The sequence below is a fragment of the Patagioenas fasciata genome, chromosome 17 (assembly GCF_037038585.1).
Source record: "Patagioenas fasciata isolate bPatFas1 chromosome 17, bPatFas1.hap1, whole genome shotgun sequence".
Classification (NCBI taxonomy): domain Eukaryota; kingdom Metazoa; phylum Chordata; class Aves; order Columbiformes; family Columbidae; genus Patagioenas; species Patagioenas fasciata.
In genome coordinates this window covers 1,777,317-1,797,246 of record NC_092536.1, presented here as the reverse complement: position 1 = coordinate 1,797,246, position 19,930 = coordinate 1,777,317, and the positions used below count along the sequence as shown (strand labels likewise).

Here is a 19,930-nt window from a genome sequence, read left to right as displayed (position 1 = left end):
ATTTTTTTATTATTATTCTTTACATCACCACACCGGGAAATAAAAGGAAGAACAGAAAATGACAACTCTCCAGGCAGAAACCTGACAGATTAGGAACTACTGACATCTACACCAGGATCAGCTTCAAGTCATTTAAGTGGCATCGCTAGGATTTATACTTATGAAGGTGCAATTGAAATAGGACCTCTTGTCCGCTTTACATTTAGGTATTAACTCACATCTAGATGTTGGAAAAGCTGACCCGAGGAGGAAGATGGAAATGGTGGGAGCATCATCCGCACTGCTCTGACCCTAGGAACTTGATATAGAATATTAAACCCACTATTTTTCTACTCCAACAGTAAAAGTATGCTGGCAAATGTGGGCTGTATTAATAATGAACTTCAAATGACCCTAATTACTCTCAATCCCCACTTATTTGCTTTATAGACAATTTTCACAGTTCTCCCATAATATATATTCAATATGAACATTAAAGAGAGTCACATCAACGGCAAAGGAAACGCTGTGGAAACACAAGTGCATTACCTTACGGGATTTATTCTGGCTAGATTAATTTAGAATTCAAGCGATTTGAGAAGAACTTAGAAGTGTTTGCTTCACCCCGTAATACACATTCAAATTTTTAAAAGAAATTAAATTTTATCTGTGGATTAGAGGCAGAACTTGATGATTTCTTAAAGGGAGGGGGGATACCTGAAAACTGTGACATTTGTATTGAGATTTGGCATGAACTAAAAACTGACCCCACCACCAAACCAAAGCAAAGCTCTAGTTAGGGCAAGATAAGCATGTGAGGTGTAGGGGGCTGTTAAAAACCTGTTTCCAAGAAGTTTGGGTTTATCTAAATCTTAAACAACATTTTGCTTTCCCTTTAGATATTGTAGAAGGAATGGTGAACAAAGGAATTTACGTCACTGAAAAGAAAGGCGTTACCTTTCTCTTCTTCGGAAGCTACCAAAACTCTTGCATTAGTAATCCAGAAGTTTGTGGACCTGAAGGTTAGTAAATTCATTAATTACTATTGGCTTCTTTTTGCTGTCAAACTATGTAATTTAATGATCATTTCCTTCCTCATTGGAATAAACCATCAAAAATTCTAGCTTGACGTTATTCTTCATTGACTTTGCAAACAATGGAGTGTTGATTGCTGAAAGCAGATGGTACATGGATGTAACCTGAGAGTATTAAAAAGTTATAGAGTATCCTACTGTGGGCAGATTTTCTGATACGTATTGTATCTTTCATATTTTTTCATACCACTGGGAAAAAATATCCTCCTGAAGTTGTATTATTTCTACATCTATAGTATAACATAATAATCAGAATAAATGATTTTTATGGTACCAGAGCACTCGCAGTATCTCACAAACAAGAACTTTGAAAACATAAACCACTGAAATGTTCAGACGATAAAATGTGAAAAGAAGAAATCATATAAACAGTAAATACTGAATCACTGTAGCAGGTGAAAGCAAATAACCATCAGTAATAGGGGAAGATGGTTGGGCTTGGTGGCCCCTTCAGCGGGAATACGAACTGGGCTTATCTGCCAACTAAAGTATTGCAACGTGCTTAGAACAGACCTCAAACCTTTCAGGTGGGAGTTCACAGCATTTATAGCTCCAAACACACATCCATCAAGTTCTAGCAAATTGAGATGGATGATGTTCATATACTAATTGATTTCTAGGAGGCCAATGATAATTGATTAGCATCTCCGTGGTGGTTAGTTTATCATGGATAAAGCAGTTAGGGAACGGTCTGTAGATCTTGTGAATTGATGGGTGCTGTCATGAGGATAAACAGAAAGATCAGTTAGACAGAAAGATATTTACATAGCTAAATTATCTATTCTGCAATGATTTAAATTTTAACTTTTTTTGCTAATTTAATGGGACAAAAAGAATGTGTGTAATATTAAAAAATATACATTTCAGAGAGTAGGGTGGGGGGTAGAATATTTCTGACAGTAGTGAGCTGAGGCTTTTCTATCTTTAATCATAAAATTATGAAACGTTTAAAAAAAAAATGGTGTTAACAAGAAATGCACATTGACTTGTGCTGGATTCTCTGGTAGCAAATTGGCAGAGTTCACCGAGCCTGTGCGGCCGAACCGCTAATTAAAGTCATCCGGATGGATATTTTGACTACGTGTCAGAAGCGCACGGTCAGGAGGTGAAGGGAAAGGATAATCCCCTCTCTTCAGTGCTCAGCAGAGTGTATCTGAAGTACCGTGTCCCCTTTCTGTCCCCTGACACACAAGAGATGCTGAGAAGCCACAGTGAGTCCAGTGATGGCTCAGGCTGGGATGACACCAGTGTAAGTTGGGGAACAACCCATTAGAGAGCAGTGCAGGGGAAAGGGACCTGGGGGTACTGGGGGCAGCAGGGTGAGCATGAGCCAGCACTGGACCCTTGTGGCCAGGAAGCCAATGGTACCTGGGGTGGGTTAGAAGGGGGTGGTCAGTAGGTCAGAGAGGTTCTCCTGCCCCTCTACTCTGCCCTGGGGAGACCACACCTGGAATATTGTGTCCAGTTGTGGCCCCTCAGCTCCAGAAGGACAGGGAACTGCTGGAGAGAGTCCAGCGCAGCCACCAAGATGCTGAAGGGAGTGGAGCATCTCCCATGCGAGGAAAGGCTGAGGGAGCTGGGGCTCTGGAGCTGGAGAAGAGGAGACTGAGGGGGGACCTCATTCATGTTTACAGATATATAAAGGGTGAGTGTCAGGAGGATGGAGCCAGGCTCTTCTTGGTGACAACCAATGGTAGGACAAGGGGAAATGGGTGCAAACTGGAACACAAGAGGTTCCACTTAAATATGAGAAGAAACTTCTTCCCAGTGAGGGTGTCAGAGCCTGGCCCAGGCTGCCCAGGGAGGTTGTGGAGTCTCCTTCTCTGCAGACATTCAAACCCGCCTGGACCCCTTCCTGTGGAACCTCAGCTGGGTGTTCCTGCTCCATGGGGGGATTGCACTGGTTGAGCTTTCCAGGGCCCTTCAACCCCTGACACTCTGGGATTCTGTGACACGGGAGGGAAGGCTGAGGCTTTTCCTTCCACTGTGACAAAAAGGGGATGCTAAGGACTTCCCTCAACTACCTGATGGGTGGTTATAGAAACAGATGGAGCTGGACAATCTCGGAGACGCACAATGAAAATGTGACGGGCAATGCAGGCTCATTGAAACACAAGCAATGCTGTTTAGATGCAAGGAAAAATGTTTCTTTGCAGTGTGAGTGGAGGCTGCACAACGGGCTCCTGTGGTGACACTGGAATCTCAGCTGAGCCATGAGCAAGCAGATCTAGCTCTGAAATAAGCCCAGCTTTGAGCAGGCAGTTTAGACTGGGTCATCTTCAGAGCTGCTGCCAACTTAATTCATTATGGTTCTTTGTGGCAAAACCTCCTATTTCTTTACTGCATAAGCTTCTTCTTGACTTGCTTGAACTCGGTTTTTATCGTTAGTGCTTTGTACTATGAATTCTGAGACTAACGTTTCTAGGAGCTGTTTAGTTGAGCCGTTTCCTTTGTAATTGCAATTGACTGCAGAACCTCTACAGCAGAGCCGCTGTGAACTCCTGGAGTGCAAGGAGGCTTGATTTGCTCCTTGTGTTTCAGTCAAGCCTTTCCAGGTAACCGTCACTGAAGAGACAAGTTGTCTTACAGAAATCGTACTTCTTCAGTAATGTTCAACTCAAAGAGTTCTTCAGTTTTGCAGCATAATACTAAAATTTGCTGAGAATTTAACAGGATTATTTGTGGACAAAGTTAATCACGTGTACTTGGAAGACTGGACTTGCATTTTGGGAAGAATTCTTTGATTTTTGTGTAGGTGAGGACCTCAGAATTTTTACTGTGACCCTGCATCTGTCCCTATCATCTTTTTACATTGGTTCATTGTTTTCAGCAATTATTGGAGCACTGGAGTGTGCAAACACACATAACAACATGCTTGGAAGAATGAACATGTCATTAGCAGCGGCTGCTCCTGGCTGGCGCAGCGGCGCTGGCGGGAGCTCCGAGCGGTCACCGTCCTCTGCCTGGCTCTGCTGGTGCTTGGGGAACGTCAGAAAAGGACGGAGGTGCCGGTGGAGCACACCGAGAAAAGACAGCAACTTGTCTTTTGAAATAAGCAAAGATCACAGGAGGGTGAGCAGACTGCAGAGACACGGCAGAGGGAACGGAAGCAGAACTCTGTAAGAAAAGATGACTTTGTTACTTCTGGTGCCCAAAGAACTTTGTTTTAACTGGTAGAAGCTACTTAGGAAGCAATAATTACATACTGGGTATGCGCATGTGACGTGAAGCTAAGAGACGCTGATTGGGTTTTAAACTGTTGGAGCATTGTTGATTTTAAAATGATGTCCTTTCTATGCTAGCAGATGATCAGTCTTAAAAGCATTTCCACTCTCTGTATTCTGTAGTGTTGGGCGTTTTTAATGACCCTTGGTTTTGTCATTCAAGGCTCCTTTCCCTTGCTTTCATCAGGAGTAACGTTTTCCTTTTTCTGGAAGACTCAAGACCAGCAGGCCAAGTTCCTCCCTGCCTCTGGCGGACAAGTCATCTCCAGTGGCTTCAAAATCTGCTCAAATGAAGGAGAAGGCTCGGTGGAATTTTACACCCGTGGAAACGCGATGATGAAGTGGAAAGCAAGCTTTAGTCCCCCAGGTAAAGTTTATCACATTTTTAATTTCTTGGTCTTTTCCTTTACTCTTGCAGAGAGGTGTAGGGTGAGAGCATGACTTGAGGAAAGAGATGCGGATCTATACAAATGGATACAGAGCTCTGTGCTCAAGAGTCCTCCTGATGTGGGGAGAGAGATATAAAGTATGGACTGAAAAAACAGTGATGGAGTGTTATAGAACATCTGCCATTCAGTAACAGTCCTCGGACACAACTTGGAGTTTTTTCTGAAGTGGAATTCTTATTGACATCAATGGATTGAGTGCTTAGATGGAAACGAACGCAGGCTAATTGCTGACAGTTCTCAGTATATTCTGACACTGGACACATGTGCTGTCCTCTACTGCATCCTAAATTAAGACTTTATTTGGTAACTATCTAACTGGGTGCTTAGTGCTTTGGTCATTTTGTTATCTGTTGGGCGTCAAGTTTTGTGTGCCATGGCATAGTGTTAATAAACATTTTGGTGTATCGCCTATCTTACTGCGTCTGTCTGAACTGCGTGTTGTGGGGTGCAGTGTTACCTAGTGACTGGAACAAATTCAGGTCTTTTAGTAATTCTAATAAATCACTAAATCTTTTCTTGCCTCGATTTGACTGCTATACATTGGCAAAGTAGTATGTTCTCACCTTGTAGTAGCAGAGTTTTATAAAGCTTAATAAATCAGTTTAGAAATCTTATTCTAAGAGAAAAGCTGCTAAATGGTAAGAATAATTCACACATTTTGTGGGTTATCCAGTCCAAGCAAAAAATAATATTGTGTTTTCAGCCTCTTAGTTACAACTAAGAAATGGTGTCAACTTTTTAATGAGTCTATTTTGCTTGTTCTCCGGTTCTTGCAGCCTTTGTGCAGCTCTTGCTGAACTGGGGTTTGAGACAGTATTGAAGAGACTTCAAATCCTGGCCAATAATACTTAGCAAGTGTAATTTATGAAACTGCAGTGAACCCAAGTAAAAGTTCAGACAAAAGCTAACAGGCATTCTGCCAAGGTATGGGCTTCCCTATGGGTACATAGATTAATATACATGACATCAGCATTCTATAATTCACTCCAAGCACTTCCTACACAGCTCTATAACATTGCACAAGTCAGCAAAAACCTACTGAACAGGAAAGACTCTAAATGGAATTGATTCATGGATTTTGCTGTGGCTTCTAATGTTTTGCAGGTCCTTATTGGACTCATATTCTCTTTACTTGGAAATCGAGAGAAGGACTGAAAGTCTACGTCAATGGGACCCTGAACACCACTGATCCAGATGGGAAGGTTTTCTATGATTACGGAGACCCCAGTGCAAATCTGCTGACGGGGACTGAGGGGGATCAAACCAAGCGCTACGTGAATGGGGCGTTTGATGAATTCATCATATGGGAACGGGCCCTCACCCCCAATGAGATCGAGCAGTACTTTACCGCTGCTATCGGTGAGTACCTGCACGGCTGGCATCATTCATCCTCTGGAAAGATGCTCAGTGTGTAGGATTTCATTCATTGTATGCCTTTCAGCTATTGCATGTGATTTTTAGAGGCAGGAAAAATCAGACATGAATGTCACTGGGGTGCTCAGCTGTCTTTGGATGGGCAGTCTTCTTACCCTGGGTTCTAGCTCCTTAAAAATGTCATTAAAAATTATCAAGACCTGAAGTATCTGGCCATTGTCAGATCCCCCAGGATCAAGAGAAGAGGAGCAATAATTAGGCTTGAGGCAGACCAGTATTAAGGTCTGACTCTGGATTTCTGACTTGCACTCTGTGTAACCTGGAGCCAGGTCACTCAGTGTATTCCAGCAGCTGTGGGTAATAATGGTTATCTCTCCACTTCCTGGAATGATAAAGACTTATTAACTCATGTTTGCTTGTGATCTGAAATCCCCCAAAGATATCACTTGAAATGTAATAGAGGAGACAAAGAATCAAGATTAGAACAAAGACTTAGGAGACTGGCTGGTAAATCCTGTTAGTTGTTCTGTGGATCTGTGCAATAAACTTTCCAGTACAAGAAAGGCTGTTTCTATTAAGTGCTTGTGTGTGAGCAGCAATTAGGAAACATCCATCTCAGAATAAAGCTCTGGGGCATCGGGAACATTTGGCTTTGCTGGCAGTTTCTCTGCTTTTCTTGCTCTTCCTCTGTTATTGGGAGCTCAAGCAGTTACACCCATCGCTCTTGTGCCTTAAAACCCACAGGAACCATTTTCACAACAGAAACCATTTGAATAACAGAATTTGCAATGCATGCCTGGAGGTGAGAATGTTTGTGACTTCCAGCTTTGATTACAGCAATCAAATATACACAAAATATACTTTATCAACCAAGAAAATATAAACTAGTTCATGTAGAACTGACATCACTGAAAAAGAAAGCCCTGCATCTGGTATATAATGAAGCAGTCGATTTGCTTTGGCACACAAATCATTGCAATTGTGCCCAGGTTATTTATTTTAAAATGTTTTTATTTTAAACAATGATTCCTATGAAAGTCTTCAAAAACTGAGAGAGTGCACAGATGTCAGGAGAAGAGCCAGAGAAGGAAGAGGGATGATGGTGTTTTAATGTACAGTCGTCCTTTTTTCAGATATAACACGTGAGATTTCCTGTTTGCAAACAAAGGATTCATTTTAAGTGTCTAAGACTTAGGCTAAATGGCAAGGCTTATCTATATTAAAATGACGAATAAAATTGATGACTCAGTAAATGAAATGCTTTAAACAAGCCTGTTTAGCCACAGCACTGAAGATAAATGCGCAGCACAGCAAATATCTGACTTCCAGTTAAAAGAGGTTCAACCTGCAGTAGGAATATCAGATTTGTTAACACTCTCCTTTATTTCCCCAGGTGTGCAAGTTTTGCTTTCGTCGACGCTCCCATGGTCTGTGATGACGAGCACCACGAGCCCTGCGGTAGGAAACTCCTCCTGGCTCCTCTGCAATGGCAGAATTGGTGTACAGATCAGCTACAGACCCTCCACACCTCACCATTCTCTTTAGTGGTGCTTGTTTTAGTGCCCCAATTATAAACACTTTCCGATGAGGAGAACCTTGAGCTGCTATGGGACGGGGGGAGCACCACAGAACTGTTATGTAGGACAGATAAAGGGGATTCATTGGGAAATAAAAATAATATTCTCTATATTTAAAAAAAAAAGGGGAAAAAACTTCAGAAACTTCTGAAATATCTCAATGAACTTTGGAGATGTAGGTCATTCAAAAACATTTTGCTGATTTTTCCTCTTATTTCCTTCAAAATTAGAAAAAAAAAAATCCCACTACAATAATAAAATTAGTTTTTGTCTCTTCAGTAAATGCTGAATGAAAAAGATTTAAATGAAATTAAGTTGTCATAAGGGGAATACATACAATTAGCTGTAACCAGCCCGCACGCAATTAGCAGGACAGTGAAAATGCAGTGGAGCAGGTCCCTGCAGTGTTAATGTTCTGCTCCTTTCCTTTGTGTTCATGAGCACTTTCAGGAGACCACGGCCAAGAGGAGCTGGATAGCTCATGAAAACCCACAGCTGTGCCTGTTTATTGCTTATGCTCTATTTGCGTGTTTTCCTTTCCCCTTGGCTCATGTGGCCTCGTGTGCAACCGTATCCGCTATGCCTCAAACTCCCAATAGATAACGGCTGGTGCTTGGAGTGATTTGTGATGTGTGTGTCCCGTAGGTCTCCACGAACGCCTACCGGCCCATCATCGCCAACCTGACCGAGGAGCGAGGGAAGTTCCACTCCCCACACGTCATGCTGGGCTACCTGGAGAACGTGTCCCTCAGCCTGCCCAACAAATCCCTGTCGGAAAGCACGGCGCTCAGCCTCACCGAGGTGGGTGTCCCACAGCTCCTCCGCAAGCTGGGACCTCGAGTGCAAAACATACACGTGAAAAAAGCAGGAGCTATTTTAGGAAGAAGCAGAACGTGAGCTTCAAGCGGAGAAAATAGTTTAAGGGTCCCTTTAGTTCTTGGGGGCATTATTTAATGTATAAATTGTAAATGTCTGGAATCGTGGCCACACGTCATAAATCATTATTTATTTGAGCAGGAAACAGAGGAGTAGAAAATTTCTTTTCTTGTCAGCTGTAAGTGTATTCGATAAAGAACATATAATTCTGGAAAAACAAACAGCATCTGTCTGCATGGCCCAGCTGATCCAAAATACAGCAGACTGGACAGTTGTGTGTCAGGAGCGGGATGTAAAGACACCGTGGTCAGTGACAGCAGCAAATGGAGCCAAGTGTGAGCTGGGAGCAACCAGAGCGGGGTCCGGTAGAGCTGCGGTTGGGGCTGGACCGGGGACCTGCCCCAGGCTCAACTTGTCCCGTGTTATCTCTGAGATTCACACCTGCGCTAGAGGGTTAAAGTCCTCAGTTCCCTGGCTGCCCAACCTCCCGCTGGCATTTATTGCTCCTGCGGTGCGAGTTGCGCGTCTCCTCCGCCTTCTCTTCCGCAGGGCTGTGCGTTATTCCTGCAGCGGTTTGCGGCGGCGGGAGCGCAGACAGATCACAAATCCCCACTGAAACTGGTTCGTGGAAAGATCAGGTCCAAAGCTTAATTAACTAATGTATTTTTAAGCTAATCCACAACGCAGAAAAAAATAAGATCAGAAACAAGGTGTTTCCTGCAGTCTGGGCTGAGGACGGGTGGTCATATTCTGCTGACATAAAGTCCGCCTTCTGTAAAACCATGGGCGTCTAATTCCCTGATTTCAGCAGGCTGGAAAGCTGTTATTACAGTGATCAGCCCTGGCCTCCCTGGTGATTGTTCCTCTAAGCCCGCAGGTAATACCAGGGTGACGAGGATTATTTACTCAGACAAAGAATATAAATAAATGCTTCTGAAAACGACGGGGACAGCAATTGACAGTTTCTGTTAAAAGCTTAGCATTTGCAAACTGTGGAGCTTGGATTTCATGGGTCACAGTTTAATATGTAGCAAAAACCCTTCTGAAAAGCTCTAATACTTCGTTTCCTTTGTTTTGCTGAAAATATTGTGGGTTATAAATTGAAAAAGGAACATCATCCTGTCAGATATTGTACCTGCTTCCCACATCATTTCAGTTGCCATTTTTCTGCTCACTCGTGCAATATGATGCTGCTTTGTGTGCCATGAAAGTGATTTGCAGACAGAAATGCAGGACATGATTATCTTTAGTGAAGCTATTTTGGGAGGTAAATGCGAGAGAGTCCTGCTCATCCACACTGCCGCTGTCATTTGGCTGATTGATGGCTGGGCTTTGTATTGTCTGCAGTTAATTCCCTATAGACAGGCACTGAGCACGCGTGCTGTTTGCTGTGAAGTTATCTCTGTCCTGATTGTCATATGCCTCACAGGACAAGAAAATTTGATTTAAATGATAATGCAATAAACTTTCAGATTACTGACACATGTTTGTGTTGCATTGCTTCTGACAAATGGGACTTGTTCTCTGTCGTAATGCTGCTCTGCTCAGTGGCTCCAGCACTCCTGCTTTGCCTCCCTTTTCAGTGGCCTAACACATCCTTTTTGGGGTAATTCGGGAGTGATGCTGGAAAGAGATGCTTGCTGAATGTGAACAGTGCCCACCGTGATAGATCTTGCCCTCAAAAACAACCTCTATGTGCAGCCATTAAACAGACAGCAAATTGTACAAGTGATGGCACCCAGATATTCATCTAGTGCCGTTGAAGTATCTGGTCATTTAAGACTCAAAGAGATATTAATGGCATACGAGTTGAGATAAAATGGGAAAATAAGGTCACTGTAGTCTTAGTTCCAGTGTTGGTACCTCAGCTCTGGTGCAATGTTTGCACTTTGGGAGTTTCACAGAGGTGTTACTTTTAATAAACTATTACTTTAAGATGTCACCAGAAAGAACATGAGGAAGGTGCTGGCAGGTGGAGATGAGTCCATGACTTGAATTAGAATGGGCTTGTGGTCTTAAACTGAATCTAGGAAAATCCCAGCCTTGGATCCTTATCAGGAGATGTAGCTGATTAATAACCAATCCAATAATATAGTTTTATTTATCTTTTAGGCATTTTTAAAAGTTATTGAAGACTTTCTGTTATTGCTCAACTGGATCGATGTACCGGAGGTAAGGCAAACGGGCTTAGATGTGTAGGTTACTCTGGTTGCATAATTTCACATGGGTAGTAATGAAACTGCTGTCTCTGTTATTCCTGTTGGCACTTTTTGCCAGTATGGCTTCTCTTTTTTCATCTGTCACTTTCATATTTTCAGTAAAGACCCGCAAGCAAAACAGTTGTCATTTTCTCTTTGAATGTGTCTTTGGGGGTTAAACCAAGAAAACTTTATATACCACTGTTTCTGTGTATTTCAGGATGAATGAAACAAAGGTGTATTTATTATAAAATAATAGATATTGTCAATGAAGAGTTTAATCACTCCTTTTTTAGCACTGAACTTTTATAATTAAAAGCTTGTATTTGCTTTGTAGATTGACATATAAACACTTCAAAAGTAGCTTTATACTGGGGCCCATTTTAATAAAGATGAAAGAAGGCCAGACTGTAGTGTCTCACGTTCCACAAGCAATCTGATACCACTCTTTCCATGCTGTCAAAATAATCTGCTCAGTTCTTGGCCTCATTCTGCTGAATGCTGAGTATAAATGACTGTCAAAGGCTGACGGGGGCACATGGTCACTTGGAGACATTCTATAAAACACAGTATTTCATAAGGTCAGGCTCTGGGTGGCATCAATTTGTGTAACGTTTTATCTACTACATGCGGAAAAGGTTGTGGCGACAGTCACAATTTGCCTTTGGATGGCTGAGTGATGATTCACACAGGAATTTAACGTGGCATGTTGGCATTTTGGGCTGCTATCTGCGATTTCTTTGGTTGTAGAGCTTTCTCTTTTTTTTCTTCCTCCAGAGCACTCATGTATTTGGAAGTTTAATTCAAACTATTGACAGCGTGATGGCTCATATGACACGCAACCTGGACGAAAACTCATTGCCTTTGACCGTGGAGGGCATGTCATCTGTGGCAGGTACGATTTAGCAGACATGTTCTCTCTGGACTGTCTGCATGTCCTCAATGTCTCTGTGCTTGCAGCCCCTCCTTTGCCCACACGAAGGAGGAAACGTGTTTCAGATGTAGAAAGGTGACTGCGGGTAGTCCGGGTAATCAGCTCTGACTTCACTTGAACTTCCTTGAGGTTATTTGGGGAGAGATTTAGAATCTGAATTCTAGGAAATGAATCTAGTTATACTAACAAGCAGTTGAAGGGTTTAGAGCTCTTTTGCAGCACTTCAAAGCTGCCGATGTCTGGATGCTGCAAAACCTTAATTTTGCAAGGTTTTTGCAATAAATTGTAAATAATAGGAATTGTTCTGACCTTTTAGGAGAACCACATTTTCTTGCTGTTTAGCATCCTAGAACTGTAATTTCATCTGTGTCTCTGGGTGCCACAGGTAGCGAAGGTAATTTATCTGCTCTGCCTTGTTGAGACCCGTGTGAGGGGGCAAAGAACACGAGCACTCACCACTACCGTTAATTACTGCACGTACTCTTTGGCCACTGCTGTGCTAATGCCTTCAATGGCAGTGGAAGAGCGGTATCAATCTGCTCTGCCTGCCCTGGTGAGCTCAGTATTGGAGTGTGGGTGAAGTGATCCATGGGATATTAACAGTACGTGTACAGAGTCAGATATAAAAGGCAATTTTATACTTGGGGAATTTACTATATTTTCTGCCAACATCTGGTGTTTTATGTTCGAGACGTGCCGTAGCTATTAGGGCGGTCTACTCAAATAGCCAAGTTGGTTGTAGAGGCTATTGATTTTATTGTATTTTTGTTTGGGTTATCGCACAGATTACAGCTTGGTCAAAATGCATCCTCAGACTCTGAATTTGTCCCATTATCGATTTCCATCTCAAGGACACAGTTATATTTCCATTCCCAGTGAAGCTTTTCATGAAAAAGGTAAGGAAAAATGTAAAGGGAAGAGCAGAGTCATGTCAACAGGGTATCTAAGAATGATTTTGCTCGAGAACAGGTTTTGGTTTGCTTTCTTTTTCCAAGTAACCAATTTGATTGCTCTTGAGAATGCTGACTGTAAAGAGGCAGCAGTTGCCCTGTCACACTAATGAATGATTGATGTGGTAGGATTTTCATACTACTTGAATTAATCTTGAAAAATACAGCCGGGCCACAGAGACTGAAGCCATTTAATTTTGACATCTTTTTACACCAGAGCAGCTGTAATTTCATAAATTATTTTTAATAACCTGTATGAGTTATTTCAAGAAATTCCAGGATGTCAGACCCGGTCTTACTTATTCCTTCCACTTAATTTTTTAAATGAAATTAAAGTATAAAATGGCAGGTTAAAGCAACAGCAGCTACAGAAACAGGATTTAAACTACAGACAAGGCAAAAACCCACAGAGCTCAGAAATCCATATCTATGCTAAATTTTAATAATCTCAAAAGCAAAGGGACAACCAGTGTGAAGATGGGCACCATGTTTGAGCTCCATAACCTGCGGTTAATGATGGTGGTGAAGTAGCCTTGAGATCCCTGCGAAGACATTGAGAGGTTGACTCTGGGGTGTCGTGCAACCCTTTCTGGTGCTATGTGTGGGGATTTATAATTGTCAACTGATTACTTTAACAACTTATTTTGGAAGTACAGCTGCGCAGGGCAGGCATCCTTCTAGTTTATGTTGATATCTATCTCCTGTGCTGTGAGATGTTCGTACTTCTTCACTTAAAAGAATAGTCAGAATTCTGCTAAACCAAAGACATGGAAGTTGACACAAGTCCAGGCTCCTAATTACCATGGCATTCCAGGTCTAGGAGAGAAGCATCTCCCGTGTACACTGTTCTGAGGAATGACCCCTGTTCCCTTTTTGCAGCTTGGATCACCATCGTCGGCCTGCTTTACCATAACATGCATTATTTCTTTCATAGTATCAACCCTATGGATACAAAGTAAGTATCTCAGACTTCTCATGCTGTAACAGCATGTTTATTACCTTAGTGATACACCTTTACAACAGTCGTGTCATTATCAACTGTAAATAAATTACGAGCCATAACCCTGATTCTGCAATATTGAAGACATGTAGTCATTAACTAGAGAGAGATTAAAGCTTACATTAGATGTTTTATGCTTTGGTAAAATAGATTCACGGAGCGACGTGTTTGTCTTTTTTTGTCTTCTCCTTGCATTCATCAGATCTGGTATTAGAATGTCATAATTTTAATCTGTCTCATAAAATGAAATTACATCTTTTCTCCTGACATATATAAAGATAAAGCTTGCACTTAAATGAAACAAGTAAGAAAACATCACATCCCTCTTTAGATAAAATCTGAATCCTAATCCTAGAAACCTGTAAAGGTAACTTTATAACAGGAGACCAGGCAATGCTTTAAAGACCTTTTGTTTTACGCGCTGCATCAATGAAATCATTAGCAGATAAGATAAAGTAAATGCAGAGCTGTATACCTCTCGGAAATACAGTTCCCAGGGGAATTTTGCAATGCCGTTCATGTAAATCATTACACTTTCCTTTTAAGCTAGTATGACTTCATGTATTTGATCTTCACTGGGGTACTTAGATTGGTTTAAACTTTCTCTTCATCTTTTCCAACCTGTGACTTTTCGCTGTGCTGTTTGACAGCAGGAGGAAAGATGCGGCATCTCGACAGGGGTTCCCGTTCTTTCTATACGGTTACAAGGGAGGTCGCGACCATGGGAACTCATTGGTGAACTTCAGGGGAAAGAATCCTAGCTTGGGATCACAATAATCACACCGAGATAATCACACAGCTATTGCTAAATGGCATTTTTAAATCGAGTAGCAAGCCGTGCTGCTGTTTATCCTGTGTGCTCCCAAAAAAAGGGCACTTAGCAGCTGGCTGTAAAGGAGCCATGTCATTAGTGTGTGTTATTCCTTACTGACACGGAGAAATAGAGGCAATAATTTATGACTGCTTATGTTTTTCAAGCAGGAGGATCAGTGCAATTTATTAAGATGAAAAGCTCAACTTCTTTAAGAGAGGAAAAGAATTAATATGGTCTTGACTTCAGTCAAAGTTTAGCAAACACAATATGGTTAAGGATGCTGCATATCCAAACACTATATTCTAATGCCTTGCCATCGAGCTCCTGGGGCTCTGATATAGCAAAATTAAACAGTTATATCACCTTTGTGCACATTCTCTGGATGTCGTGGAATACAACAACCTGGAGACCCTTTCCTGTTGCAGTGAGCTGTATGAATGTACTCGTACAACTCTGGAGAAGGAAGGATGTGGCCCTATGGTGACGTTAAAGAGAAGCACAAAGACACTGGAGAACAAACACCTCAGAGATTTGACCTATTAGAGAGCAGCGTAGGGGAAAGGGACCTGGGGGTCCTGGGGCCAGCAGGGTGACCATGAGCCAGCACTGGGCCCTTGTGGCCAGGAAGCCAATGGTACCTGGGGTGGGTTAGAAGGGGTTGATCAGCAGGTCAGAGAGGTTCTCCTGCCCCTCTACTCTGCCCTGGTGAGACCAGGATGAGCTTTTGAGGTCCCTTCCAACCCCTAACATCGTGTGATTCTGTGATTTCCATAATTGATCCAACCCACTTGAACTGTCTGCAGTACGTCATGCACTACAGAACCATGTCTATAAAATTCTAGATCCAGGTTGGTCTAAAACAGCACCTAAAATCCCAGTCACGCAGGGAATGCCAGCTTAGCAATTTTCCTCTGTGGAATCAGACCCCAGGTATTCAAAAAAACTCTCCTGAAAACAAGTCTGCACTTCTCTTCTGCTTGGTTTTCATTTTTTGTGCTGTGCTATTTTAACTTTGCAGCTTATATTTCAGTGCAATAACAAGGCTTTCCCAGAGTAGTTTGTTTTAAAGACTTTCTTTTATGTTCTTTGTAGCCCTGTGCTACTTGAGCACCTGTAATTTGAAGCCTGTCTATTTGCTTCTTAAGGGCAGCTTTCATTTTTCCTTTTGCGGTGGAAAGCTCAAACCAAACCTCTTGGAGCTTTTGTGCTGCGCAGGCAGATGGATTCTATTTTCAGCCTGCATAAATAGCAGCTTCTCAGGGGAGTCTCTTTTGATTCTTTACAAAACAAAAATCAAACCGAAAAAAGGTTTTGAGCCCAGTTCTGCTCCTGCTCGTAAAGTCTGTGTAAAGCTGTAGGAATCCCACTGAATCCTGCACAGTCTGTTACCGATAGTGCAAAACGTTACGGTACAGCCAAATGGATCTGAGTTACTCCTGAATGTGTGAAAATGTCAGAGTCATAAGTTTGAGCTGAGAGCAGAAATAAAAGGGTTGTTATGTACTGCAAAAATAATTCAGCTGAGGAAAAAAAGTATTACCTGGGCTAATGAGATGTTTAGTTGGGTTCAGCTCTGTGTGTTGTGATCTGACTCACCCTCTTAACAAACCTAAGTGGAGATAATCAATTTTTTTTTCAAAATAAAGCTATAAATTACTTCTAAATATAGTCCTACATAGATGTTTATATGCATCATATATGTGTCTTACACACTGATATGCATGTTTGACTAGATAGCCCGAAATCCCTGCAAGTTTGCTCCTCGTTCAGGTTCCTTTGCTTTGTTAGGCTGTTTTTAGATCACTTTGTTTTATTTTCTCTGATTATCTAAAGCACTTTCAGTCAGGTGTAAACCTTTGCGAAAGGAGCAGAATGAACGACGCTTATTATCTCCCAATGCCCAAAGCTGTTCCCTATAGTTTGCAGCTGTTGCTTGTAGTCCTATAGGATCTTTTGGGGCCAGATCTTGCTCCCCTACAGAAATCAGTTGATTTGAATTGGAAAAGCAGGTCCTGTGTTCCTGTTGTGGATGAACTAAATAGTTTTTGTTGTTCTACTTCCTTCATGTATTTGTTTCTCTCCCAGGATTGCTGAAGCTGCTGCCCACAAAGGTTACATGATCTCAGCGACCAGTTTCCTTATCTCCATCAAGGTGGAACCTCTACCCAGGCTGTCTCACAACCTCTCAGGATCTCCCCTGATCACCATCCAGCTCACCCACAGACTGGTAAGTGAAACGGACACTACCAGTTGGGGCCGTTGTTAGGGCTGTCCAGAACTTCACCGCTTTGTCATATTTCTCTTCTAATTTTTGTGGGAATTTGTAGGAGCAGGTGGCATTTGTAACTGCAATACTATATTTTTCCAATCACTACCCTTCAATGATTTCTGTTTCCATCGCTGCAAGAAGGCTGATTAGTGCACGTGTTGAACAAGGTGAAGTGACAACATAGCTTCAGGCCTTTCCGTATGTATTATTTATGGCTGTGTTTGTGCAGTCTGCAATAGGCCGGTATGGATTGCTGCTTTCTCCTTAAAGCTGTCAGAAACAAGAATTCACTTATTTTTTGTGTGTTTGGTCTCAATCCACATTGATATAATTGACGTGTTTTGAATGTTCTCATGAATAAATGGAGAGAAATAACGCATTAAGGGCAGATACAATATGGGCAGAGCATCTCCGGGGTAGCAGTGGAGCAGGTTCAGATCACTGTAGTGTGAACTGTCCTCTCCAGAGAGCAGAGCGTTCTGGGTCTGAGAAACAAGAAACAGGACCATCTGAGGAAACCTGAAGATTTATTCAAACCGATCAATTTTGGTAAGACATTCCAGTTTCACCAAATTAGCGTATTCCAGCAGGAAACTGCAAAAAATACCGGGTTTTGTTTGGTGAAGGCATCTCTCTTTGTCTTGTCGGTGGAATGGAGAAGAGCTGAGTTCAAACCCGGAGGTGCTGGCGTGGGGCAGCATCTGTGACCCACTGACAGCATCGAGTGGAAATGGGAAAGAAAGACTGCAATTCTTAAATGTTTCCTAGAAAACATCTCCCATATTCTTCTGAATATTTTATCATTTATTTTTTTCTCAACAGCTGTTTCCAAGCCATTTTATCTTCTTCCTTTGGGGCTTCTGATAAAAATGGAGTAGGCTACAGAAAACAAATACGTTGAAAGAGCCTAAGGCATAGAAATGAAAAGTGTTGTTTTGCTGACAGTTTTTCAAGCTAAGGACTCTCCTGAATGTCCCCAGTTGCCTCTTAGAGGCACTTGTGAAGTGAAGACTGTGTTTTGTGTAGATCATTTATATCATATACTTTGCTTCATTTATTCGGGTCCCTCCTCCTGCTCGTGTCTGATGGTTTACTAGCAGGCTGTCAGACAAACCTGGCTGTTTTCTCTTTACGCCTGTTGATTTTAGTGGTGAAGATCACCAGGATTGTGGTATACGGATCCAAATTTTACATGTGTCTGGTTTAGTCAGTGGAATCCACAACTACATGGTATGAACATGTCTGTTGAACATCCTATATATAACAGACACAGGTTGTGTGGGACCTGCGGGCTCCAGGTAGAGCATTTTGTGCTGTATATTGTGTGTTGGGAGAGTAGGTTTTTCTCTCCCAGAACTGGCAATATCTTCTCAGGCAGCCAGCTATTATCTACTACACTATTCCTATGGTCATTTCCATTTTCCACCTGTGGGAATGTTCAGGTGTTGCTCATCCTGCTGACGGCTGCTCAGGGGTGACTTGTTTTCAGTGTTTGGGGTCTCTGTGTAGTGTGGTTTGTGGTGCGTGTGTTTATTTATTTAAATGTTACTTTTACCGTCCTTGTAGGAAACAGGGAAACTTACACCGTTGTATTAACAGCTTAGTGCTGTCCACCCTCTGAAACCAGCACAGGTCCTTTCTATCACACCATGTATTATTCCACTCTCTGTCATTTAGTTCAATATCCTCCCTGCTCTAAAAGTAGGATTTAAAAAGTCAAAGATGCTGGCTGCAAGATCACAGTTTTAAAGTAGGTACTTTATTTTGAAGAATAACAGCAAAGCTATTTATGTAAGTTTATGCTTGAATATAATGACTAAACCAAGAGCATAAAATGTGGCTTAGAATCCTGTTTCATCCATTAAAATACTGTTTGCTTGTTGTAGTAATGGGAGAAACATTTGAAGTGGATACCAGTCTCATTCTTATAGCTGCCTGTTTGCTCCACATAATGCGCTCAGTTTAACAGAGCAAAGTGGGATAAGAACAAGTGAAAAAGAACAAGGTATGCTGGTTTGAGTGAAAATGAGTTAATTGCTCATCTGGGCTTTTCCTTTGGAAAGTCCAGGGGGGGCAGAGCCGCTCTCAGCTCTGGTCCCATGATAAAGCACTGGTAGCTCTTGCAGTTCTGGGAGACAGAGATAAGGTTAGGGAACATTTCCATTGAGCTTTTAAAGAGGCAATGGGACTTTTGCCTCTAAAAGGCACTTGGTCATCATCTTTTGTCTGGCCAGCAGTGCACAATATCCTGAGGTTTGTTTAACATGGTTACTGATAGGAAAATGGGATGACAGAAGAACCCGTTCCCATTTGTACACAAATATTAGCACAACCATGAGAGACACAAATCAATGCGGAGCCAATTTATTTTTATGGTGAGTTAAGTGTTGACTAATTTATATATTGATCGAGGGAAAACAATGTCTTTTGCTCACATCTGCAGAACAAAGGTGTAATCCTTCACTGGATGGACTTTGCCAGAAAAACTCGAATAAGATACAATTAAAACTTTGACTCTTAGGGTGTACCACAAACAGACAAAAAAAAAAAAAAAAAAAGGCTTGTACTTTAAATCTTTGTTATAAAGAATACAGACAATCCATTGAGTTCAAAAGGGAAATGAACATAGTTACAGCTAATTTTCTTGCTCCTGGGCAACCTTAGAATACCCACAGTTATTATGATGATATACAGCATCTCTTAAAAATACAGCAATAGTTCGGTATTGTTAATGTTATTAACAGAAACATCCCAGGACTTTTCTCATGGGAATCCATTCTAAAAGCCTGAAAAGGTGCACTAACAAAAAATATAGATTTTCATTAAGTATATTGAACATTGGCTGTTGTGAGAATCAGGATTGCATTGTATTAAGCTGTAATTCATAGGAGGCTTCATTTCCATGTCAGAACAGACTTAATCCTTCGGAGGCACAGTTATTGCCTTGTGTTATCAATTATCTGTCCTGAATTTACAGTTCTCTGTAAACGCGTCCTTTGCCTTTGAGGTGGATACGGGAGCAGGAGTGAGGGCACCAGCAAGCAGTTGGATGTTTTTTGAAGTATAGAAGTAAAGTTTGCTTTCAATTTTAAGTTTAGTTGCTGACTTTAATTTTTTGGATATGTGGGTCATTTTTATGTGCCAGCTTCCACTTAGTATCTATGAAATTACCTCTTGCCTAAAGAAAATAAC

General features: G+C 41.8%; 1 protein-coding gene across 2 annotated transcripts in view; it reads left to right on the top strand.

The window, feature by feature from the left end:
- The window catches only part of ADGRD1 (adhesion G protein-coupled receptor D1), a 118,333-nt gene that overhangs the window by 7,293 nt on the left and 91,110 nt on the right, over nt 1-19,930 (top strand). For both annotated transcript variants that reach the window (XM_065851683.2, XM_065851684.2), the window contains 10 exons: nt 879-1,001; nt 4,485-4,664; nt 5,851-6,105; nt 7,514-7,578; nt 8,343-8,498; nt 10,686-10,745; nt 11,549-11,666; nt 12,491-12,601; nt 13,535-13,610; nt 16,555-16,696. In XM_065851683.2, the coding sequence (XP_065707755.1) occupies nt 879-1,001; nt 4,485-4,664; nt 5,851-6,105; nt 7,514-7,578; nt 8,343-8,498; nt 10,686-10,745; nt 11,549-11,666; nt 12,491-12,601; nt 13,535-13,610; nt 16,555-16,696 (1,286 nt within the window). The remainder of the gene's footprint in view (nt 1-878; nt 1,002-4,484; nt 4,665-5,850; nt 6,106-7,513; nt 7,579-8,342; nt 8,499-10,685; nt 10,746-11,548; nt 11,667-12,490; nt 12,602-13,534; nt 13,611-16,554; nt 16,697-19,930) is intronic.